The following is a 26202-nucleotide window of genomic DNA, read 5'->3' on the forward strand; positions in this document are numbered from 1 at the left end:
CAGCATTGTGGGAACGATACTTAAAAATACATGAACAGCGATGCTGAAACTAGCTAAAGAACTACTGAATTGCCCTTTAAATCTGTTAATTTATTAATACACTATTGTTTATATTAATTGGAACTTGAAATGTATATGCAGAAATTATCATTCAGATTAATAAATGCTGTAAATGGACTACAGGGTTTTTGCAAGGGAAATTAAGAATTTAAGACCCGCAGAAACCCTGGTAGTAACTAATACAACTATATATGCATACATAATAATAACTAACACCTTATTGTGAAGTGTTACAGATACAGACTAAGGAAATTCACTAAACAGTTGAACTTTTTTGCATGTGCTATGTCAGTGCAAATTCTACTTGTATTCCTTTATGCACAAAAACATGCCTCCTATGTAAATCTGGCACATAAATTCACAAAAATAATAATTCTGTTCTCATCTATCATCATGATTTTCAAAACCCACATGACTTTCTTTCTACCATGAACAGAAAAGGAGTTACCGGTAAGCAGAATGACGGACCGGTTTTTTTTTTTGTTTTTTTTTCATATATGTGTATGTATATATATATATATAATACTATAAAGTAATACTATAAAATAATATAATATCAAATAATATGTTTTTAACAATGTCTTAGTTAATACTTGTTCAAAATAATCACCGTAGCAAAGTTTGTAAGGAAGACCAAAATTAAATAAAAAAATTAATTCAATATAACAACAAATGCACCAGTTTATTCTGAAATAATTAAATAATTATTAAATAACTAATTTAATTATTAATTAAATGTATATTTATTTTGTAAAATTCCATGAAAAAAAATAAACATTTGTTTAATTTATTTTTATATTTATTTATTTATTTTCACAATATCCTCTCACACACTATTACTGTTTAAATATTATTATTATTTTTCCTAATAAAAGTGTGATTTTCATAATTATATGCTGAATTTACAAATGATACCCATTTGATGAATCATGTATTTCCAAAGCACGATTTTCCCAAAGATTGTTCATAATAGAGGACATTTCACAAATGCTAGTCAACAGGCAGTGGGTGCTGCTTGGCACTAATTGTTTTAAAGTTGAAGTGGGCAGACATGACAAATCCATCTAAATGAGACAATATCTTTCACATATCTCCGGATTGAATCTACTCACAAGTGTAATTTGCAGGTGGGACACGTCCCCACCACGTTTTGCCAGACTCTATTGTAACCACTACTATTTTTTTTAAAAATATGTCATTGCACGGATATACCTAATGCAAATGAAACATATGTTGATGTTAATTTGTCTTAAATAAGAGGCGATCTAGCACTGGATGTTTTTTAAATCATGCTGTTTGTTGCACTAAAGTGAAGAATCTCAGGACTAACAATATATTGTATTATAGTAGACTTAAGAATGAAACCATCACATTGAACATCAAGTCAATACATGTCGATACATTACACTCTTACTATTACTATTACTACACCATGTACTATTGTAATTGATTTCTGGACATCGTAATGCTATTTATTTATTGTACATATTTGATATAGCATTGAATTAGCGTATTAGCAAATTATGAGCAAAAATCTTTCAAGAATCTGAAAGGATTAGCAAATTGGCACCAAGCAGTGTTGTTGCATGTTGATTGGCATTGGTCAACTTTGGCAAATAAAATTTTGGGGGAAAATCGCTTTGGAAATACTGGATTCGTCAAAAACCCGTCATTCCTAAATTGAGCATATTATTATGAAAAACAGCTTTTTGAAAAAGCACATTTTATTATGAAAAAAATTAGATTTTATTAAATAAATCGATGCATTTTATCAAATAAATCGATACACTTATTTTTAGATTTATTTTATTTAATTAATAATTTTATATTTATTTTATAATTAACTGGTGCATTTAAAGGTTTATTGAATTCATTAAGTATTTAATTACATTGAGTAATTTGGTCCACCATAAGTTTGCACTATTTTCTGTTTATTTTAGTGCATATATTGAACAAAAATGTATTCATCGTCATTAAAATGTGTCATTATAAAAATATATTTTAAAAATACATTAACAAAATTCTTTTTAAAAAGTAAAGATTCTGAAATCATCAAATGAGATTCCATAATTTAATATAGATTTACAGTAGTAACATTAAATTATATTTTATTATATATGATTAATATCATATTTTTAAATATGGTTTCACCATAAATATAGTGATTATTTCTAAGGTGGACACCCAACTTAATATATGATATTTACCATCTAAATCTACCCATGTCATGTCAACAAATGGAAAAGTCAGCCAGATATTTATCATGTTAATTATTGTGCCTTTTGCCCCGACAGCAGGGGTGCATTTTACCCCAAATACCATACTTTTAAAAATACATTATATTATAAAACACCTCTCCTCCGGCCCCCCGGTGAGCTGTGCAGTCCTGATGGCACTGGTCCCTTCCCCACTAATAAGTTCAATCTGCTCCCTCTCCTCACGCTTTCTGTGTAGGTCAGAGTTTGTGCTCCGCCGCCGACTCTTCCACTTGCTCAGATCCTGCAATGACAGAGGTGAAAATTGAGTGATAAATGAGAAAATATGGTGAGAAAACAAAAACGAAAGAACACCTGTCAGACAATAACATCAGCGTGATGTGTAAATGATCGAAGATGGGTAAGAGTTTTCTCCAAGGCCAGTCGAAAACATTTCTGCCATTATTTGGCTCGCTAAGGCCCCCCACAGTGGCAATCCAGAAGTAGCAACATCATGGAGAAAACTTATAAGATGCTTAAAGCTACAATATGTAATTTTTTTTTCGCCGCTAGGGGTCGCTAACCTCTTACAATAACAAAGGCGTAGGTCGATGACGCATAAGCGGAATTATGGAACTTGTCGTCATGCTGAAGGATCTAATAATGTTTATGGATGAGTGAATACATTGATGTTTTTAACATGACTGTGGTATGATGAAGCAGGTCGCGATTGCTAATAAGAGACCGATATCAGCTCCACACACGAGTCCCGCGGATATAAAGGAATGAGGACATTTCATTCTACTGAACTACATACAAATGCTAAATCACCACTCACATAGGTCAGTTTATTAGACAAATTAAACTTGTGAGGTAACGCAGCGCTGTTTCACTTGGTCTAACGTTACACTATAACTTTCAACACACTCAAATGCAGTTTAGTGTGATAATGTTATTCTATGTGTTAGTTTGTTGTCTATATGAGAATAACAACATTAGAATAACATAACACATTTGTCCACATCTGTCGCCATGGTTACTATGGCAGTACGAGCGAAAACCAGGGATAATGTGGATATTACATCACTGACAGGCGAAAAGTAAACAGGGACGAGCCATTATTAAAAATTGGAATTTCTCTTAAATTAAAAATCTTTGGGAACCTTTGGGATATTGGAAGTAGGCTACACAACTGCAGGAAATATATCACAATGTGCAAGTGATTTGGGGATATTTCATTTCAAAAATCTTACATATTGTACCTTTAAGCAATATTTTATGGATATTGTTATATAATATTTTAACACACAGAAAATGTCACCAGAAATTTTTAAGTTAATGGCTAACAAGTTTGTAGAGGGACTATTTGTTTTGAAAAATAGCAGACGATTGTTTGAAACCGTCATTATTTTTGCAATTATATAAGGTTGCTGCTAATGCCTCTATTCCTTTAAGCATTACAGTTTAAAGAAAATTATGTCAACTACTAACAATCATGTTGTTTCAAACTTGTGTGAGACTCATTCTTCTGTGGAAATAAAACATATTGAGAAAATGTCTTGACAGTCAATAGAAACCAAAATTGTTTGGTTAACAAGATTCTTCAGATTATCCTTTGTGTTCAGCAGAAGTCAGTCAGTCATGGAAGTTTAGAACAATAGTGTAATTTTTAGGCAAACTATTCCTTTAAAGTGTCCCTGTAGTCAATAATTGTATCCCTTAAAACTCATCTTTGATCACCAAAATGACATATTTAAAAAAAAAATTCCTTGAAAGAAAAATGATTCATGCCTTAAAATAGCTTTAATGTTACTCTACACCCTTGCATCATTTAGTATATGGTAGCTGCTCGCATCTCAGTCTGCCTGACAGACATTTCTAACTGGATGAAGGACCACCACCTTCAACTCAACCTTGCAAAGATAGATCTGCTTGTGGTCCCAGCTAACCCAACACTTCATCACAACTTCTCCATTCAGCTAGGTTTGTCAACCATAACTCCATCTAGGACAGCCAGGAACCTTAGAGTTGTGATTGATGATCAGGTAAACCTCACAGACCACATTGCTAGAACTGCCCGGTCATGCAGATTTGCCTTATATAACATTAGGAGGATCAGGCCCTTTGTATCAGAGTATTCTACACAACTCCTTGTCCAAGCTCTTGTTCTATCCAGACTGGACTATTGTAATGCTCTCTTGGCAGGCCTTTCAGCATTCACTGTCAAACCTCTGCAACTGATCCAGAATGCTGCAGCAAGAGTGGTCTTTAACAAACTGAAGAGAGCACACGTCACACCTCTCCTCAAAAACTTGCACTCCACTCGCATCAAATTTAAGGCACTGATGTTTGCCAACAGAACAACCACTGGCTCTGCACCCCTATACTTAGACTCATTATTCCAGACCTACGTGCCATCCAGAAGCTTGCGTCCTGCAGGTGAATTGCGCCTCGTGTTGCCATCTCAAAGCCTTACTCACCCCGAGCTGCTGAGACTTTAGCCATTTTGAAGAAACTGCTGAAGACGCATCTTTTTTCGGCAACACTTGACCCATTAATACTAACACTTACCATTCTATATCTATTTATTAATAAAAAATAAAAAAGTCTCGCTACCTGTACTATGCTAGACTAACTGGGACTGGTCACAGCACTTGCATATTGCTACCCTATTGTTACTTTTACAAATGAGGAGAACAATAGATGCTGTCAGTCACTTTGGATTATAGAGTCTACTAAATGATTAAAATGTAAACACGGTACTATGAATATGCAAATTAGCTCCGCCTCCACTCACACCAGCTCAGAGATCCACTCGTTGACGATCACACGTTAACGTGATTGGTCACAAGGTAGTTTGTGATATCAAACCGCATTTTTGGTTCACTGCAGTTTTAAAGAGAAAATACTCAGTTATTCAATAGTGTTGACTATGAATTTGCACATGGTTTGAAGCATATTAAAAACACCACACAGACATAAACAACATTAAAAGCTTGATTTTCACCACAGGAGGACTTTAAACATTTTTGGCTATTATAATCGGTGTGTTCAGTAGTTCCACCACTGTGACATAGAATGTGTTACTCAAATAACTAAGGATCACTCACTTCGTGCCACTTGGCCTCACTTTCCTTCATTCTGGCCCTCATGTTCTGTAACTGCTCTTGTTGAACTCTCTGTATGGCTGAGGGTTCAAGGGTCAGCTCTCCAACAGACCTCTGGTGAACGTGGCGTGACCCCAGCGGGTCAAAGCTGGAGCAGTTGTCAGATTCCTGGGGTATGGGCTCCAATGGGATGTCACCCATGGATTTGCTTCTGTTGAGTGGAGATGGACATGGTCATTTAAATGCTAATCTCCATTCAAACTACCAAAAGGCTGCAGTGTTGGATTTTGCAGAAATACATGGAAATATTTGATTGTAAATCCCTCTTAATAGTACAGATGGATATACTGACATCTAGAGGTTAAATAAGACCTGATACAGTTCTGTCTCTCCATTCAAGCTGCATCAAAGACTGCCATAATGCCATTAGCAGCATAAAGTAAATAAAGAGATGAGCAGAAACACACATACAACTAAGATACTGTACATACATAAGATGACTATGTATACTGTATATATATAGTCCCCATTTGCTTAAAGCTCGCAAAGACCCAACAATGAAGGAAAAATAATCAGTATAACGCTATGATACAATATATAACAAGCGTATGCATTAAAGCTTACACCATAAAACAAAGATAAGCTTATGTACAGTATTGCAGAGACAAACACATGGCACTGCTATAGCATGCATCACTTTCTAAAATGTTTTGTAATGATTAAATTACTTGAAGGACAAGTCATTTAATAAAATAAAAAAACCACACATTTAAACAGAAAAAAAGCAGGCTGCAAAATGAAAACACAAATGCAAAAGATATCCGGCCTTTGCTAGCACAAGATGACACCACTACTGAAGCAACATTAAAAATGCTGAACTCACCCAGTGTACCGAGAGTGTCTGACGGGAAATCTGGGAAACCATGGAAATATGTGATTGAAAATTCCAGATGGATATAGATTTTTTTTCTCCCCACAGAAGATCACTTAAAACTAACAGTTCACCCACAAATTAATTTATTTACCCACCCACTTAATGAAACTTTGTTATTTTGTGTAAGACCAAAGGAAAAATTGAGACAATGGTACCAGTTCCTGTTTTCCATGCAATTACAATGAAGACAGGCTTTCAAATGTTCATTTTAGAGTGAACTATTCCATTAAATGTAAAGTACATACTATACAAAAGTGAATGCAAATAATAGTCTCAGAGATAAGTTGTAAAAATTCACACAAATGACACGTTACTGAGCTGTTTTTTTATTGGCCTACAAAACTTAAGTTGATTTGACATTTTTTTGTGCAAGTTGCTTGACTTCAGACACTAACATATCAGAAAGTCCCAAAAAACACACAAAAAAATCAATTAATTAATTTTTTTATTTTTTTTTAAATGAAGCCGAGCAACACAACTGAAACTGCAGCCACCTTTTACAGTTCCTCCTGAACCAAAACAATGAGCTTATGCTGCGTTCACGCCATAACTACTGTAATTTGGAAGAGATGGAAACCTGTGACGTTATACTCAGAGCGGTTAATTGCTCAAATTTAACTATCAAAGAACGACTATCAATGCCAAAATTAATCTGCAGCAGTCAAGTGGTACAAATCAGTGCTCTCTGTTTTTTTTTTTCATTATTATGGTATTATGTGCTTTGAGAAATGAAGTAGTTTAACACCAATTATGGTCTCATGATGCTTTGCAAACTCTGCTGTGCAACAGTATCATGCATCATGTGTTTTGAAGGAGATGTGGCTCTGGAGACACTCTGAAGGGAGGGTGGGATCTCACGCTTTTAAAGCTAACTTGCCATTACTAGCCGCTCTGAAAATTGCCTACCCTACCTTTAAAATGTGAACCACAGCAAGACAATCGCTAATGGTTTCACAGTGTTCTAGGTTTCACTTCAATTGGGTCTTATTGGAGGCTACTGCACAAATGCAGTCTGAGGGACTGTTCACACAGGACATGTGCTTGCATTCTTTGGCAATTATGTATCTAAATGTGCTAGATGGACTACTCTTTATCCATGCTTGGGCCAAGTCATCTCACACCTATAAATAAATGAGTCTAACACTGAAATTACAATCCAATATTTAATGGATGTTACCAAATTAGCTACAACTTGCTACAACTTCAAGATGGCCACAACTGCTACATTAGCCTTAAAATCAAGCTTCATTAAAAAGGAAGCAAAGTTTTGATACAAACATACATAGTATCTGCTGTATAAACTGCTTGTACTTGCTAAAACTTTGCTACATCAATATTGCAAACCAATGTTTTAACAAAATTAAGCAAAGCTTTCAATATTACACTAATTATTTACGAAGTACATTTTAATACAAACATTTTCTGCATTTAATTATTATTACAATATCCTTCTCCAAATATATATGCTTGAGTTAATTATCCAATGCACTACTGCACAAGAAAATAAAAGCGCAAGAATTGCTCAAAAGGTGTGGGGGGATTTGGGATCATGAAAAAAGTTTGGAGCAGGTGCAGCTAGCCAAGGAGTGATGTCAAAATCAGTGTCGTCCTCAGAGGAACCAGACATCTTTCGGCTACAGAAAGGAGAGACAGAGAGTGAGAAAAAAAAAAAGGAGAAAGCAAAAGCAGAGGAAAAAGAAAAGACAGGGACATTTTAAACAACAAAAATAAAGACCATAGGATCATCACATATATAAAAGGTTATTGTGTGTGTGTGGTGTGTGGGGGTGATTGTTTATTTCATTATGGGGTGAATTTTGAGAAAAACTAATCAAATAACATTAGTTTTTTAAATTATTTTTCTATAACAAGTGTTGCAAATTAAGACAAAAATGTAAAGTCAATTCTCTAAAAATAGATAAATCTAATCCATAAAAGTTAGCAATACTTTTCATAAAAGTAACCTGCTGTTATGTACTTTTTAACCAATATTTACTGAAAAACAAGGGTTGCTAACTTGATACAGTGGCTCTATAAGGGTTTAGACATGGAAATTGTGAAGAAATAATTTGAAAAACAAGCATATATTATCAGATTTTGTATTGAACAGCAATTATGATATTTTATAGATTTCATTTCAGGCACTACCTAGAGTACATCTAAAACATGCTTCATTTTGATCAGTGAAAAAAGTTAGTTGGTATTCTTTTCCAGATTTCCAACTGGTTCTATAAAGCTATAAAAAAGACCCTCTTTCTCTCTATTATAAGACAAACCTGAAGCCCTGCATCTTCTTATACCATGGCCTGCGCTGGGACCCTAGCCTGATCTTTTTCACATGTAGAGCTTCCTCAGGGGTCCAATATTTGGGCAGGAACCTGTCTGAATCAGCATTGATGGAGGTCTGATGCTCGGAGATGAGCACCCGACGTGTGTAAAGATCGTCCAGCACTGGATCGGCATAACCTCTGTCCTCATCGGAGTCACTCATGCCATTGTTCAGGGATCGCTGAAGAAACTCTTCCTCCAAAGTAGCAGATTCACATTCTGGGGATCCATTTTCAGAAGGAATGGAGGACACACTGCTTCCCAAGAAAGAGCCATCCATATGAGATGAGAGCAAAAATGTCTCCAAGAAGCACATGCATGGACACGCATGCAGTGGCCTGTTGCATGAAGCTAGCTGAACAACCTGAGTTTCTGAAGGATTGGATTTGACAAACCCATGCACATAAAACCTGGTTTAGATCAGGTTCAGTTGCCTCACAGCACTCAGTACAAGCGTTCTCTGTCAACTCAGGTTTGATCTAGAGTTTGTGATTAACTCTGGAGCGTGTGCACCTGAAAGTGTGACACGTGTAGCGAACAGCCAATCACATGGAATATGGAGAGCATCAGATTGATCCAAGTCCACAGTAATCGATTGTCGAGTTCTCCACTGTTGCTTAGTTACCTATGATCATGCGCGTGAACTCGACAATCGACTACTATGGACTTCGACCGAAAACAGGAAATAAATACAGGTATGAGCGCTGGCCAAATTAACTTAATTTTTATTCATATCTTTCACATCTACTGCAGTCAGATTCACTCGTGTTCACTCTGAAGGAATCACTCACATTAGCTGTGCACTTGTAATGACACATCAAGGATGTTAAGAGGCTAAAAGCAGGTTTAAAACTTGCCCCATTGAAGTCAACAGGGTGCAAATTTTAAATAGAGGATAACACGGTGTAGGCAACACCGATTTTTGTCGTTGTTCTCTGTACTGACAGCACTCCAAATTTACCAAAAAATGAGCTCAATGTTGACCGGAGTTCTCCTTTAATTTGGAGCTAGACAGTGGGAGTGGCTTTAATGCATCAGATACTATATGTCGCTTTGCTGCAGCTGATTGGTCCAGGTTTTTGTTTGTGATCTCTAAGCCCTCTGGAACAGGTTAGCCACGTAACGCAAGTTATAATGTCGATGAACACCTCTAAAAACCAATTCACCTTCTTGATCCCGAAAAAACAGAGTTTACACAAACTAATCTCAAACTTACCTTTGTAGGAACTTAAACCAGCTTCATGCAACAGGCCTCAGAACTGTTAACCGCACCTTTGTTTTTAGTGCTAGTTAGTGGAATGCACAGCAACATCAAACCACAATTAGTTCTGGTAATGAGATGAATGATCAGCTAATTAGTGAAGACCCACACAATGCCAACATGATTCTTGAAATCGAAGGATCAGGCAAAGCAATAATGCTTCCAAACAAGCTCCATCAGAGTTGAACACGAGTTTAGGAAAAACTAAGCACATCTTCTAAATTAATAAGCCTATTTATTCGCAATCAAGACATAATTGCTTTTCATGAGCAAAGCAAAGTGGTTAGGACCAGTTGGATGTACATAAGACCAAATATTAGGGCACCACTGCAGACACACTGTATATACGAAACACTCTCTAAACTCTGACCTCTGGTTTGATTTGTGTGGTGGCACTGCAGCTAGCCGTGAAGCATCTGAAAAGGTGAGCCATGACTTCCTAGCACTTGGGGTCACCATAGTGGCCACCCTGGGGCCCGAGGGCTTTGAAGGGATTGCAAAGTTCACGGGGGCCATAGAGGTTACAGAGCGAAATCTGCGACTCGCTAGGTCGTCCTGCACAAGGTCTGGTTCAGGGTGGTCCGTGTCAGAGTCACTGTCACTCTGGTAACTGCTTGCCCATTGGAGGAAGGCAGAAGCAGGTGGGAGGTTGTGGCCTAAGCCCCGCCCACTTTCGCTACAGCCAAAACATGAGGTGGAGAGACTAAGAAAACCACCTCGAATTACACGGAGAAAAGGTGTGCTAGTCAAAACCTTTTACAATTAACTGAAGAAAAGAATCTTATATGCACAATTTAATTATAGCAAAAGTATATACATGTTTAATGGAAAGAAATTTTTAATTCAGGCCATTTTAAAAGGTGCAGTAAGCATTGTTGAGTCAATTGAAGTTTAAAAAAAAAAATATTAAAGTCTTTTAAATGATATTCAATGTTCTGATGATTAAATTAAAATTAATAGGAATTTATTTCAGTTTTTACATATTAGCAACAACAACAACAATTATGCAAGATATTTAAGATTCTTTACAGCCTTTTTGGAAATTTAGATAAGTGAATTTAGAACATTTTTAAACTTAAGAACCCACTGACACCCTGTTGAATATCTGTTATAAGCTTAGCAAAAATTTGTCATCCAACATTTTTATGCGGAGTCAGTTTCTGAAGCGAAAGTGAGCCAGAATAGAGTAGCATACCTGGTGAGGTGGCCTGCATAACTCCTGTCTCCCTGCTGGTATTCCGGTCTTTTCTTCCTCAGGGCAGATGGGACATGCACCCTTCCTCTGATGGGGGCATCGCTTTTACTGCCTTCCGCCATCCTGAAGCAATGTTCCGCTTCTGCGTCACTAAAGCAACCTGGGTGAAGACCAGAGCAAAAAAGTATTTGCGTATTTTCAATTCGCAATTTACATTCGCGCAATTTTAAGGGTAACGGAAATGCGGCTTGTGTTTCAAACCAGGGGGTCAAAATCAGGGTAGAAATTTTTGAAATAAATGGCCATTTATGACTGCTTTTAATATAAAAATCTTACATTATAAGTGGACCTCAGAGAACTTTAAATTTTTAACTTTCCAAATGTTTAATTATGCTTGTTTATTGCTTGGTTTGTTCTTTATTTTATTTGTTTACTTATTTGAGAAATACTTGCAGGCTATGATGCAACTATCTTAATTGAATGTTTTTCAAATAAAAGTGTTAAATAGCATATTAGTTTTGCTGTGGTACCGATATTAGTATCAACTGTGAAATTATGCATTGTGATATTATGCATTGTGAAATTTCACGGCTACTGCGATCCACTGACATTATCATCATGACAGCGCTAGAGCACCAAACAGCCTTCCATGCAGTAATGCAGTCTCTCAGGCACAAGCCTGCCTTCATTTGGCAGCAGCTCTGTGCGTTACCAAATTGGTGTGGAACGTTTGGGAATGTCACACTTACGTGAATGGATGGGGCGAAGGGACAAGGTCTAGGCACTGAACTGTCATTACCAAGTATTTGAGAGATACAATATCGAAGTCACAAAGTAAACAAGACATTGTGATTTTGGTGATAAAATTTGGAAATATTTAAGCAACTGTATGTACCATCATGCCCTGAAGTAAATGTTTGATGATTTTGCTCATTTGAGATTAAGAAACCATGGCTAAATTTGCATGCAACCAAATAATCTTTTAATAATCGGATCGATTGCTCAGTCGGACTGAAAAGCCTACATGTAAACACCTCAATCAATCCAACTGAGCTCGATCCGAATGGAATTCCCGTCAGATTAAAACTGGTTGTGTAGATCTTAAATAATTTGTTAAATATGAAAATATTAGCCATGTAAACCTCTGACTCCAACTACTCTCTCAAATTAAGTGTCATGGTGTACATTAATGTCATGTGAATGTTCACGTTTATTTATTTACCTACATCTTATGAAATGGTCAGTGGAAGAGACTAAATTTGTGCAAAAAATTGCTAAAATGCATGTCTGATTTTATTTTAGATATCGCAGTTAGTTCCAGTGAAATTCTCACACGTTAGCCGTTTTTGACTGATGGACTACATATGCACAGAAATTTAATTTGAAATGGATGTAATAGCCACAAACATCCTTTTTAAATTAGATCGCAAAGTTTAGGGTGCTCAAAGTTTTGAACTACCGTTCAAAAGTTGTGGGTTGATGCGATCGGTCTTTTATGTTTACCAAGCATGCATTTATTTGATCAAAATGAGCATCAATGTTGAACGCAGTTGTGCTACTTAATATTTTTTTGTGGAAACTGTTCAGTTTTATTTCAGGATTCTTTGAATCTTTTTTAAAAGTTTTTTTTTTAACAATGTAAAAGTATTTACTGTTACATTTTAATCAATTGAATTAATCCTTGCTGAATAAAATAAATCTAGGTGTTTTTTTATTTAGATTTTAAATCTAGTGCATAAACTTTACTTTCAGAATCTGAAACGTGATTGGATTCATTCGGAATGACGTTAATCAGTAATGACGTTAAACATACAAGTTCTGCAAAGTTCTCACTGTGATGACCAGATTAAAAAGAGCACACTAGTACAATAAAAAAGGGCATTACACAAATGTGACCCTGGATCACAAAACCAGTCACAAGTTGGACGGGTATATTTGTGACAATAGAATTATCAATAAAATTATCAATTTTACTTTTATGCCAAAAATCATGAGGATATTAAGCAAAGATCATATTCCACGAATATATTTAGTAAATTGCCTACCGTAAATATATAAAACATTTATTTTTGTGAGTGAATGCAGCACAATCGTGAACATAAATGGACAACTTTAAAGGCGATTTTTTGAAATGTTTCGATTTTTTTGCACCCTCAGATTCCAGATTCCAGAATAGTTGTATCTCGGCCAAATATTGTCCTATCCTACCTCAATAAAAAAAAAATAATAACCACGTGACTGGTTTTGTGGTCCTGGGTCACAAATGTAATAATTAAATATCCGTAAAGATTTCATTAAAGCCCCACTAGGCAGGAATTCCGTTTTGGTCAAACAACGACCCCTAGAGTCGCTGTGGACTACTTGTATTTAACGTTACTGTCGTAAATACCACTCACGCAGAGCAGTCTCTTCACTCACGGCCTGATCCCCTTCCCCCTGTATACCGGTCCCTGTTCAGTCGGATGGAAGCAGTAACGAGTGGAAATAAGGTGTGTCCCCTTTAAGAGCTGCGCGCGCCCTGTTTAACTGTCGGCAGTCTGTATTGTATGTGCGACTCGAACACCCCGTAAGCGGGTTGTTTCTGTTTGATGCTCATTCTTGTCCTATTTTTGTCTATCAAGTAATGCTGTGTGGACGGTAGTCGATTGGGGAATAAACACAACGCGTTACAATCGTCGGACATCGAACAAGCACAGCTAGCCTCCGAAGATGTCTAAGTTACTAATCCATCAACAAGAACGCCAGGTGCTTTTTAGCTCACACCAACGAGTGAAAGCTTGTCCGAGTGATATACAATATAAGCAATATACTTACAAGTCCAACAGCATGTGAGGACGTGTTGGGGGAAGTGAGGTAGCCTATGCCGTAAAGCAGTCGAATTTTGTAGTTCTTTTGGTGCGCCGGTGTTACTACCCGAACCCCGAAGTTTAAAAGTACGATTAAAAACGATACAGACCCCGTCAGGCTATGGCAGACGTGTCATTCAACCTATTGTAAGTCGATGTACCATCACAAGAGTCTTGGAAATATATTATGAAGGTTGAAAAGTTACCTGGTGCTGCTTTAATTACATATCCACAAAGTTTCTCTCAAAAAAACAATTGTAATTGGTTTAAAAAAAGAATGATTTATTTAACAGACAGACACATACTGCCCAGTCTTACCTTCACTGCCGGCTCTGATGGTGTAGTCTGAAGCCACACTGAGTGTGCGAAACTCCACTGAGTCCAGGCTCTCGACTGAGTCCTCCCTCCTGTAGCCCAACTGCTTCAGACTTAACAGATCCTCCCTGTCAGAAAACCAGCCCTCCACGTACCCACTGTCCCTCACACTCGACTTGGACTGCACAGACTCCTCTAGAGCCTGGTAGAAGGTGAACAAAGAGCAGAAAACTTAAAAAAGGCAAGGCAAATAAGTGAGTTTTAGTGAATAGACTTGAGCTCCAGTGGACTTTTACAGACGTTTTTCCATTTTGCTGACTGAAGAAATTCCCTACACACTGAGAAATATGTCAGTTAGTGTTCTGATAATTATTACGCGAGGACCGACAACACAGACTTACGCCTGAGTGAATCATTTTATCAGCGGCCAAAATGCATGGGGAGTTCTGGACCTGCATGACGTCCTTAGTGAGAACACAAAACGCATGAGACTCAAATGTAACATTTCACTATATGAGTAATGTAATGAATCTGACTACAGAGGGGCTTATTTGACTTATGGATTTGTTACAATGCATAAACACTTGATAGGATTTGATTCGATGCAAACACTTGATAGAGTCGAAATTGTAAAAACTATGTGAAATGTTTTAATTAAACAAGAGGCATTTTAAGCTCTATACAAATCAAATTGACAATTTATCGTTTGTACAACAACTCTCAGACTTGCAGTACATCCTTGGTTATTTTATATATATATATATATATATATATATATATGTTGTATAATAATTAGGCCTGTCAATTTAATGTGAAATTACCTATAAAGCCAGAGCAGAACTGTTGTGTGTCTCCGAGCAAGACACAGCGGTATTTTTTTTCCTGAATGAATCAGCTTTTTGAGCGAATCAATTGGGTGAACCAATGATTCAATGGCCCATTCATAAAGAGAGCCATTAGGTGTGTATTACTTAAAGCAGCGCTGAGCAGACTGATTGGTGTATGACATCAAAGTACAGTGAGAGCAGACGACTCTGTATGCTTTCGAATCGCTCTCTACTCTGATGTCGATCCGCCCAACGCTGCTTCAAGCCGAACACACCTATTTACTGCATTCCTGAATGAATCAGCCATTTGAACGAATCGAACAAATGACTCAATTTACTTTAGACATTTTCTGCCAACTACTGGCAATTTTAATGTCTTACTTAAGATCACTTCATAAAAAAAATAAAATAAAAAATATTTTGGGAAAAGTTTACCTTAAACTGAAAATTCTGTCTATTTACATTTACTACTTAATTTTTTTTTCTTTTACGGAACATAAAAGAAGAAATAGCATTTCTAAGAATGTTGGTAAGTTTTGGTCTGTGTGCATCAATCTGTCAATCCAGATATAACTTCTGAAAAAAAAAAAATGGCCCTTGTAGCCTAAAAGTTTATGTCTAATAAATATATGTCTAATATGTTGGATCAAATAAAATACTTATTTCTAAAACTACTTTTTGTGATGTCTATTTGATGTCCTTTACACAATAATGACTTTAAATGATCTTTTAGGGGTAATGTGATTAATTAATCAGCACATCATGTAATTAGATTTAAAAAAAAAAAAGTGTAATCGGTTCACAGCCATAATAATAATATAAAATTAAAATAGTTTATAAATATTTTATATTATTTTATTAATTAAAAATAAAATGAAAACAAAACAAATAAAATGCAAAAACAAAATTGACAATGTCTACGGAGCTCCTCAAAGGACATGGTGGTGGAAAAATAATAAGTCAATGCTTTTGCGTTCACTCACAAATCCTTTGTTCCCTCACAAAAAAACATTTGAATTATTTGTGCGCGAACACAAAGTTTCTCAGGGAACCCCAAAAATAAATAAAAAAATGTAAAAAAGAAAATTCCTCCCATCTCATATTTTTTTTCCGCCACCATGTCCCTTTAGGCGCTCTGCACATTTTTTATTTATATCATGCAACAACTCTCAAACTTACATTGCACTTCCTAAAAAAGGAAAATTAAAAATTAAATATGCAAAAAAGTAAACGGAAATACCTTAGATAATGCTATGCCCAGCAAACCTTCAAAGGCTTTTAGGTTCAACTGTGGTCCAGTGTAAAACGGATCAGACTGGGCCTTCCTCCCCAACCAGTATATAGTGATCAAAACCTGTATGTAGAAAGAGTATGAAAGAGTGAGAGTGAGAGAGAGAGCGAGAGTGAGAGGACACAAATGAGGACAAAATAATATTTTAAAACAAAGATGAAGATTAACTTTTTTTTAACATGTAAAGATTAGTTTATAGCTTATACCTTGAGATATATAAGATATATATCTTATATCAGTTTTCACAACTTAAGTTAACATGATACGAGCCCAAAGCAAAGCCTCTGGGAATTTAGTGTTGTGCATGCTTGCGTGTGGCATGAATGGCTTGTGTGTCCCAGTTTCATTTCTGTTCCCATCTAGAAAACCATGACCGTTTGCGCGCACACACACAAACACAGGGTGGCAAAAGGGTAGGAATGTGGCACACGTACAAGACAATGAAGACAACAGTGGGCTCTGTAGTGCCTGTTGGATCACTAAGATCATTAGAACTATTCTAATAAGGAATCAAATACAAGATAATTTTCACTATTTGAAGTATGTCTGTCTGCGCATAATATATTACCAATAAAATAAAGATGCAGAGCAGATTGGTACCCCCAGTTCCAATATCCTACATGCATTATTGTCATCAGTATCAACTTAAACAAATGAAGACACTTCATATTTCAAATGTTAGTCAGCAATCCCTAATCCAAATAGTGCATGCAAAGCAGTATTATGTGGCTTTAAATGTCCACTTTTAAATGATACCGCATTGAGAATACCATAGAAGACTGTAATGAGATAAAATTACAAATCAACTTGTTTGGTATGCAAACTAAAGAGTCAAAGGACACATTCAGTCCACATCAAACAAGCCATAGACACTTCATTCACCATTTAGTTCACGGTTAATACCAAGCTTTTAATAGCAGGAGAAAAAGAAAAAAACACTTACGTTTTTCAGTCTCCTGCTCGTCTCTTCACGTCTAAGCAGGAGAGAAGGAGGTTAAATGCAATGAGCGTTCACGGTCAGACACACAGATCAGTTCCAGCTTACACTAACAGTACCAGCAACTAAATCCACCCCATACCCTCCAATAAAACTCGGGTATAAGTCACTGCTATAAATGGACCTCAACTACATACCGCATAAGCTTCACTGTAAGTCACTAATCATGTACACTTGATTTTTATTTACAATAACCATTATGTACAATGAAGACAATCAGCAAGTGCTCAAAAGAACCGGTAGCCTATCCGACAGTGGAACATACTTGTTCCCACAGCGTGCTGACACTGGACATGTGAGCCATCTGTTTGTCACCATGGACTAGCAAACATGCATTTGCAGAGGAATGCACCTTAACACCCGACGCTCATTACACGGTGTTGCGTTATCTTAAAAATAAGTCCGACGAGCTATAAGAAACAGCACTTGATCTGAGGTTATTAATGAAATAACAGAAACACTTTCACTTAAGCCCTAAAACAACATGACCGCGAGAAAGCATGCAAGTTAAAAATAGCAGTCAGATCCACTATAGCTTCACCATAGCATTTGGTTTGAAGGGACAGTCATTTGGGGCTAAATTTAGAGGTCACCGTGCCTCGTATCCACCCTCTCTTGCCCCTCGCCCCTCCACAAGACCAACAGTGGGGACATGAAGCTCTCAGCAGGGTGGACGACAAGATTTATTGTTCAGGGCTAGGGTCAGGACCTAAAAAAGAATTAGGCTGTGTGATGAAATGCACAGCTCAAGAGTTGGGAATTAAATTAGTTATTGGAAATACCTTGAAAATACCTTTTTGTATTGATAGGGATAGTAGAGCAGTTTGGTGTCAGGGCCTCGTGATTTAACAGTATTTAAATCAATAAATTATTGTTAAGAAATATAATAATTTAGTCAAGCCCTGATTTTATCAAGCCCTGATCTTAAAGGGATGGATCACCCAAAAATGAAAACATGTCATTTACTCAGCCTCGTGTAATTCCAAATCCATAAGACTTTATTTAATTTTCTAAATTTTGTATTCACATAAAACCGCACATACATAAAGCGCATCACATTTGGTAAACTCACACATGCATTTTTAAGCTACCGTGTTTACCAAATGTGATGTGTTCGGTGTGCCACTCATTGTTTAGATGTAAATAAGACAAAATTAAATCTTTACAATCATATCTATCTTTTCACAAGACTTTTATGACCTTTTTTGATCTTTTAAGTTTTAGTGGAAGAACAGAAACCTCTCAGTTTCCTTAAAAATATCTTAATTTGCGATTAAAGTGACTAAAGTCGACAGTAATTGAATAAATGACAGAATTCCATTTTTGGGTGAGCCATTTATTAGTGACAGATCAACAGTCAAAACGTCACGTCTGACTGTTCCCCCATTTAAATGTCATCATTCAAAATACATTTTCATAAAGCAGCTTGACTAAAACATGGGTCTTGGTTGGTCAGATATCATTGTTTGATGTAGGACAGATAATGTGTGACAGGACTCATCCAGCCTTTCATTTGGTATGGAAATGTAATCAGACTGCAAACACTATTCAAATTAACCCTCTTCCTGCATTCACACGGAAGACTTACTTATTTCTTTATATTCACACAAACCGCAAAGGCAGTAATAGCATTAAATACAGATAGGTTTGCATCAGATATTTATGGATAATTGAATTATGCAAATATAATGCAAGGGAGACATTAAAAAGGCACAGGCAGCAAATCCAGCCATCTCTGTTCATAACAGTTACAGGTCTTACATTGCAATGAAATGCAACAAACAAACCAGAAATAAGAATTTGCACTTTCACTTCTCTCTGCTCACCTGACAGTCACACGCGTGGACACATCTTGCAGGTCTCCAGGATGGAAGAGCTGTGCTTCATTGAGCCCAAGTTTCTCACAAGCCTTGAGAAACACATTCACGTTATCCTGAAGAGAAACCAGCATGGACTATTGCAGTTAGGGTAAACGAAAAGTTAAACGTCATCCTCAAATATTAAGCAACCAGTGAAAAAAAAAAAAAAAAAAAAGTTGAGATGCTACAAGGTAGGGAAGCTTGGATGATGAAGCTCCACTGAGAATTGACTAGTACAAGAGATTGACAAGTTGAACAGAAAAGGGGTGGGAACTGAAGGAGACAGTTGTCAGGTGCTGTCCAACACACACACACACACACACACACACACACCATTTATAAATGGAATCCTCAGGACTCATGGGAAAAATGTCTTGGCACATGCACAATGTTTGACAAGTATATCTGAACTGTTTGATGAAAAAACTATCGTTTAATTGGAGACTAAATCTTAATTCTATAACTAAATAAATCTACTTTAGATGTCATTTAAAATATGCTCACCAAGCCTGCAATAGGGGTGGACAGCCTGTTAAGTCGTTTGATGATGCCTGGCTTCAGTTTGTTGATCAGCCTGAAAATAGAAGGAATATATGAAGAGTTCAAATGCAAAAGCCTCTAAGTGCCATCTGAAATTTTTATCAAGCTTGTATATTTTAGTTCAGTAATTTCACTTAAATAATTACTGAAATTACTGAACTTAAATATACGAGCTTGATAAAAATGATCATTCTAGAAGAAAATTTCCGATGGCACTTAGAGGCTTTTGCATCTGAACTCTTCACACACACATACATACATACATACACACACACATATACATATACATATACATATACATATACATATACATATACATATACATATACATATACATATATATATATATATATATATATATATATATATATATAAACTGTATAAAGTTGCTTATTTTAGATAAACCTTGAAATTTTGCAAAATGACCCATTGCTATGTTCAAAGAAATAAAAATCATAGAAAAAGCACTTACTCGCACAGAAGGACTCCATCCTCCAAGGCCACTCGAAAGGTTTTGCTTCCAAAACGTTTGTTGGTCACTTCCTGTTAAGAAAAGAACCCAAACAGATCACAGGCACAAATCAGGACTAAATACAGGACATACATCAGAGAATCAAAAATTACTTATAGTGCCTAGAACAAATCGCCTATATAAAGCCAACAAGGCCTTTGCAGTAATAGGGCCGAGACAGTGGAATGAGCTGCCGCTACCCATCAGGTCTGCCAAATCGCTGTCAATGTTTAAGAGTTTGTTGAAAGCGCACCTAATGTTGGTTAGATGTGGTGTTTTACATGTTGTCTATTTATTGGTCTATGTGTGTCCTTATTATTTTTGTTTATTAATTTTTATGTAAAGCACTTTTTTAATGTAAAACACACATATATACATACACACAAGGTGTGTAACCATTCACTCATTTTCTTGATGCATGGATTACAAATCCTGATGATGCATATGTATCGATCTTTCTTGAAACATGGATTTTAGAATTATGAATCATTTGTTTCGGTCGATTTAAAATTCTAAGAATCAAATTAATCGCGATTAGAAAGGAAAAATTAATTACTGTAACATTTTATTTTAAATGAAAATAAGAAAGAACCTCACATCATGCAGAAACTAACATACACTAACATCTATTTTTTTATGCCCCACTCTCGGAGGTATAGATCTATATATATATATATATGAATGAGTGAATGTCCTGAGACAGGAAACCACAGGCCCTCTCAAAAACACATCATGCTATTTCCACTCCAACTGAATATATTCCAACCAGAGTATGATCTCCACTCATCACATGCAATACAACAGCACACCAAATAATTGCTTTTACTGCCATTAAAGGATTAGTTCACTTTTAAAAAAAACTTTTGCTGATAATTTACTCACCCCCATGTCATCCAAGATGTCCATGTCTTTCTTTCTTCAGTCGAAAAGAAATTAAGGTTTTTGATGAAAACATTTCTCCATATAATGGACTTCAGTGGGCCCCAAACGGTTCAAGGTCCAAATGACAGTTTCAGTGCAGCTTCAAAGGGCTTTAAACTATACCAGACGATGAATAAGGGTCTTATCTAGCGAAACGATCGATCATTTAAAAAAAAAATAAAGTTTAAGTTTTATAAGCACAAATGCTCGCCTTGCTCTGTTCTGTGATGCGCGTTCGTGACGTCACGTAATACGCAGTTACGTTGAAAAGGTCACGTTTGACGTGTTTACAAATGTGCGGAAGGAGGACCATATACACATATTCAAATGTATTTGTGTCAGTTTATCGTTTAAAATGCCCATTTCGTGTGCGTATCCTGGGTGCTTTAATATTAAAAAGCCTAAAAGAAAATTTTCTTCAGGACAGAAATTTTTCAAGCGTGACCTTTTCAACGTAATTGCGTATTACGTGACATCACGAACGCGCATCACAGAACAGAGCAAGGCGAGCAAACTTTATTTATTTTTTAAATGACCGATCGTTTCGCTAGATAAGACCATTATTCATCGCCTGGTATCGTTTAAAGCCCTTTGAAGCTGCATTGAAACTGTCATTTGGACCTTGAACCGTTTGGGTCCCATTGAAGTCCATAATATGGGGAAAAATCCTGGAATGTTTTCATCAAAAACCTTAATTTCTTTTCGACTGAAAAAAGAAAGACATGGACATCTTGGATGACATGGGGGTGAGTAAATTATCAGCAAAAGTTTTTTTTTTAAAGTAAACTAATCCTTTAAGCAAGCAAAACAAACTGTGAGCAAATTCAACAAGAGTCCTATGACTTACAAGAAGAAGAAAAGAAACACCAATATCTCCACTGCTAACCTCCAACATCAGTCACAAATCAATCCATGCCATCACTGCCTTAAAGTTAGGCAGCTCTGTAACCAAAACCACACTTTCTCTCTGTTCCATTCAAATAGGTCTTAGCATCCACACATACAGTAATAGTGCACTCAAACAGGGCCTCAGACCCTCCCACACAGTGCATCATGTTTGGAGACTGAGGTGCCCAAGCAAGCAGGCTCATGACTGTACAAGTAATGTGGTGGAGTGGCCATTTGGCACACAGAATGTTGCAAACAGCTCAGGGGTCCTTTGTGTTCAGAATCAGATTGAGACGCACTGAAGCATCCACGCTTGCCCTGGTGCCTGCCCAATTCTGCATCCTGATCATCAGCTTGTTTGGGCACATGGAATGTACTCCATCAATAGCTGCTTGTGTAAGGTCTACATCAAAAGAGACCTGAGAGATCTAACAACCACTCACAATTCCATTATTCTATCCCAGTTTATACATTTGCAAATATATTTAACAGTGAAGATAAGCATTAGTTTTATAGTGTTACGTTTGAAACGCATGCAACAAAATGCAAGCATAAAACAAAAGCACCAGCATTCTAGATGGCAGAGCGACAGGTCTTCAGGAAATGGTGGTTAGAACTGAGAGGTAAGACTTCAGTGCAGGCTGTTGAAAACAAGAACACATTCACCATGCAAAGCTAAACGCTAACAAAAAAGTACCAATGTACTACCATGCTTTCTGGACATACAGTACCATTCAAAAGTTTGTGTCACTGGTCAGTAAGATTTTTTTTAAGTAATTACAACTTTCATTTAACAAGGATGCATTCAGTTGATTACTAGTGATGGTAAAGACTTTTTACATTGCTACAAAAAAAATAAAATAATAATAATAATTTGAACGTTCTATTCATAAATCTATCCTAAAAAAAGTATCACCGCTTCCATAAAAAATAAGCATTTGTAACAATAAGAAATGTTACTTGAGCATCAAATCAGATTTCTAAAGGATCATGTGACACTGAAGACTGATGTAATGAAGAATGAAAATTCAGCTGTGCAATCACAGGAATATTTTATATTATTATTATTTTTTATACACACATACACAGTTATTTTAAATTGTAATATTTCACAATATTACTGTTTTAATGTATTTATCAAATAAATGCAGCCTTGGTAAACATAAGAGATTTCAATCAAAAAAAAAATATATATATATATATATATAAAAAAACTTTCCCACCCCAAACTTTTGAACGATAGTGTACGTATACAATTGGGGAAAAAAAAAAACATATTTCTTTGAAGTTTCATATAAATACCATAGTACTTAAATATATATTATGGAACTAACTAAATAAATGCTATACCATCAAGCATCTGATACAATCACTGTTCTGTGCTAGCTGTGATGGTACTTTATTATAAGGGCACCACTGTACACATTTTATTGCTCAAAGTAATGTCTTGCTGTGAACTAATAAAACCACCATGGTGAAAAACAAACCAAGCATTACATCATTATTCAAAACAATCAATAGTTGAATAAAAGAAGACACATGGTATCTATGATTTTATGGAGCTGATGGCACTTGGCTACTTTGCAAATGGTTCAGAACTGATAAAGTAAGACAACCACAAATGGTAGAGGCTATCTAAAGCTGCTTTGAAAACATCACGATGAATGTAATCTAGTCTAGTTTCCATTTAATTGGACCTCCTAAATAACGTTCAGGAATATAAAGCACACACACGTACTTTGCATTCTGGAAAAATGCTTGCGTAATATACACGAAGGGGTAAAGCTTCAATAATATCTGTCAGGTAAACTTGACTAATAGTTTACACATGAATAGCACTGGCGTTTCTGGGTGCCCATAGAACATGGTCAATCTTCTCAACAGAACATGAGGGTGAAAGACCTGCACATTAGATGATGATGTCATTACCTCGAGCCATCTTTGTGCTTCCTGGAACGCGAGCTCACAGCTGACTGCAGACTGCTGACGCCACTCCATCCCCGCTCCAGATCACACCTGTGGGCATTTCACATTCACACCCAGATTATATGCAAGGACACAAAAATATTCAGATATATATAAAAAAAGCAGTGTTGAATATATATATATATATATATATAAAGAGTTCAGATGCAAAAGCCTCTAAGTGCCATCTGACATTTTCTTCTAGAATGATCATTTTTATCAAGCTTGTATATTTAAGTTAAGTAATTTCACTTAAATGGCAATGCAAATTACCCATTAATTGTAATTTAAGTGAAATTACTGAACTTGAATATACGAGCTTGATTAAAATGATCATTCTAGAAGAAAATTTCAGACGGCACTTTTGCATCTGAACTCTTCATATATATATATATATATATATATATATATATATATATATATATATATGAAAATAGCTAACATTCAACACTGCTTTTGAGTTTCAGTTGGAAGCATATAAAGCTATAGCTTAACATTGACTGTAAACATGTAAATAACATATCACACACAATCAATTTTGGTACAAATTGTGTAGGACAATTATAACTGAAATCACATTAGCAGTTTTGCAATATAGTAGATCTTCAAAAAAAGCAATAAAAACACGATATTATGACTTGTCTTTTTAATGTTACCCCTACAATTTAATTTCAACAGTCTAACTATTATTGATGTAGTTTTTAAATAACATTTAGTGTAAAAATCAATTACCAGCGTCTAATCTAATAATCTTTATTTGCTATTTGGGTGTACCAAAGGAAAAATACACCAGAGAAAAGTGACGTCCACTGGTGTGACTCTGAACGGGTTAAAATGAACTCCCCAAATACTGTGTATAACAACCCCAAAATATGCTATGACTCATAATAGCACTGTGCACCTGTGGCATCCTGCAAAAATCCCCGTCCCAAACTTAACTTACCTGAAAGCCCCTGTTTTAATTAAGTTTTCTGATTTCCTGAAACTACTCTTAAATTTCACTTCCCAGATGTCGACTCGAAAGCGCAAGGTGTTTTTCCCGCTACCCGCGCGCGTGCCTCCAACACAACTCTGTTGCAAACATTCCGCTACAAATTGACACCTTGAACCTCCAGCAGCTCTCCTACCACCGAGCTTGCTTGTTGCGAGCAGGAACAGATATGTCGCCGTTCAGTGTATCCAGGGGCGATAAGTGCACAGGACAGCTGCGTGTTTGCAGAGGCAAATGATTATGATGAGTTGTTTAAATATATGCCACGCCCCCTTCTGCCTCTTGATAAGAAGTGATGACATGGGTTCGCGAGCTATGTCAACAACGACCAGCAGATGGCGACAAAGAATCACTTCAACGACGTTGTCATGCTGTTGAACGGCCATTTTTACTATACTTAGCACTTGAATTATAACATTTTTTATATTAAAAATAGCGCTTAATTGTTTTACATACAGTCAAGGGTATTCAATTAAATTGGTTTAAGGCTCAACCATATATATATTTTTTTTTTTATAAAATTGACTAATGAACAAACATGAATCAGCTAATAAATATGTTTTGATAAACTTTAGCCTACTATGGAAATCATAGCTTTTTACCATTTTAGATTCTATTTGGATACGAACACTGGAGCTGATTTATGTTTGGGGAACATTAGTCTGGCTAATCTATGGCCAGAAAAGGCATTAAAGTCACCATGAAACTGAAGTATCTTTTCTCCTTTATTGTGATGTATATATATATATATATATATATATATATACAAGTAAACGAAGGGCTTCTGAAAACAAAATAAAATGTAGGGCAGGACTGGATTTTATCCAAGGGGAATTGATTGGATCATTGCCACAGTAGGCTTGTTTGAGATGAGCAAAACCTGCGCAGAACCGATCACCGGTGATCACCGCGAAGATGCATGCCGGTTAGAAGTGTCCGAGTGTGGTCCGCCTTGCTCTGATGTCATGCTGACGTATGTCAAAAACCTCTCGCGATGGCAAGGCGGACTTATCGGATTCTGCAGTCGGCCGCAGTTGCTCCACCGACTGTGCGGCTCTCCACTTTTTATGTGTATAAATTATGTGTGAATATTCCCAAACTCTCTGACAGTGCGATCTCTATGGGTTATTTGATTGCTGTTGTCATATTTATATAAAAAAATATAGCCTAT

The 26202-nt window shown here is 36.2% G+C and overlaps 1 protein-coding gene across 19 annotated transcripts in view; it reads right to left on the bottom strand.

Moving 5' to 3' along the window:
• Positions 1-25271, bottom strand: part of lmo7b (LIM domain 7b) — a 122055-nt gene extending 96784 nt beyond the window's left edge. For 11 of the 19 annotated variants that reach the window (XM_081361744.1, XM_081361757.1, XM_081361752.1 and 8 more), the window contains exons 1-12: positions 24984-25263; positions 24005-24091; positions 20228-20298; positions 19720-19789; positions 19183-19289; positions 17303-17333; positions 16309-16422; positions 14245-14443; positions 11081-11240; positions 6246-6275; positions 5366-5573; positions 2414-2559 (exon numbers count right to left, since the gene is read on the bottom strand). In XM_081361744.1, the coding sequence (XP_081217870.1) occupies positions 2414-2559; positions 5366-5573; positions 6246-6275; positions 11081-11240; positions 14245-14443; positions 16309-16422; positions 17303-17333; positions 19183-19289; positions 19720-19789; positions 20228-20298; positions 24005-24073 (1205 nt within the window). In that variant the 5' untranslated portion in view covers positions 24074-24091; positions 24984-25263. Of the gene's footprint in view, positions 1-2413; positions 2560-5365; positions 5574-6245; positions 6276-8572; positions 8879-10255; positions 10562-11080; positions 11241-14244; positions 14444-16308; positions 16423-17302; positions 17334-19182; positions 19290-19719; positions 19790-20227; positions 20299-24004; positions 24092-24983 lie in introns of all 19 variants that reach the window. The other 8 variants (XM_081361742.1, XM_081361751.1, XM_081361753.1 and 5 more) reach the window with 4 other exon arrangements.
• Between the last annotated feature and the right edge of the window lie 931 nt (positions 25272-26202).

The sequence above is a fragment of the Scardinius erythrophthalmus genome, assembly GCF_964197995.2.
Source record: "Scardinius erythrophthalmus genome assembly, chromosome: 3".
Taxonomy (NCBI): Eukaryota; Metazoa; Chordata; class Actinopteri; order Cypriniformes; family Leuciscidae; genus Scardinius; species Scardinius erythrophthalmus.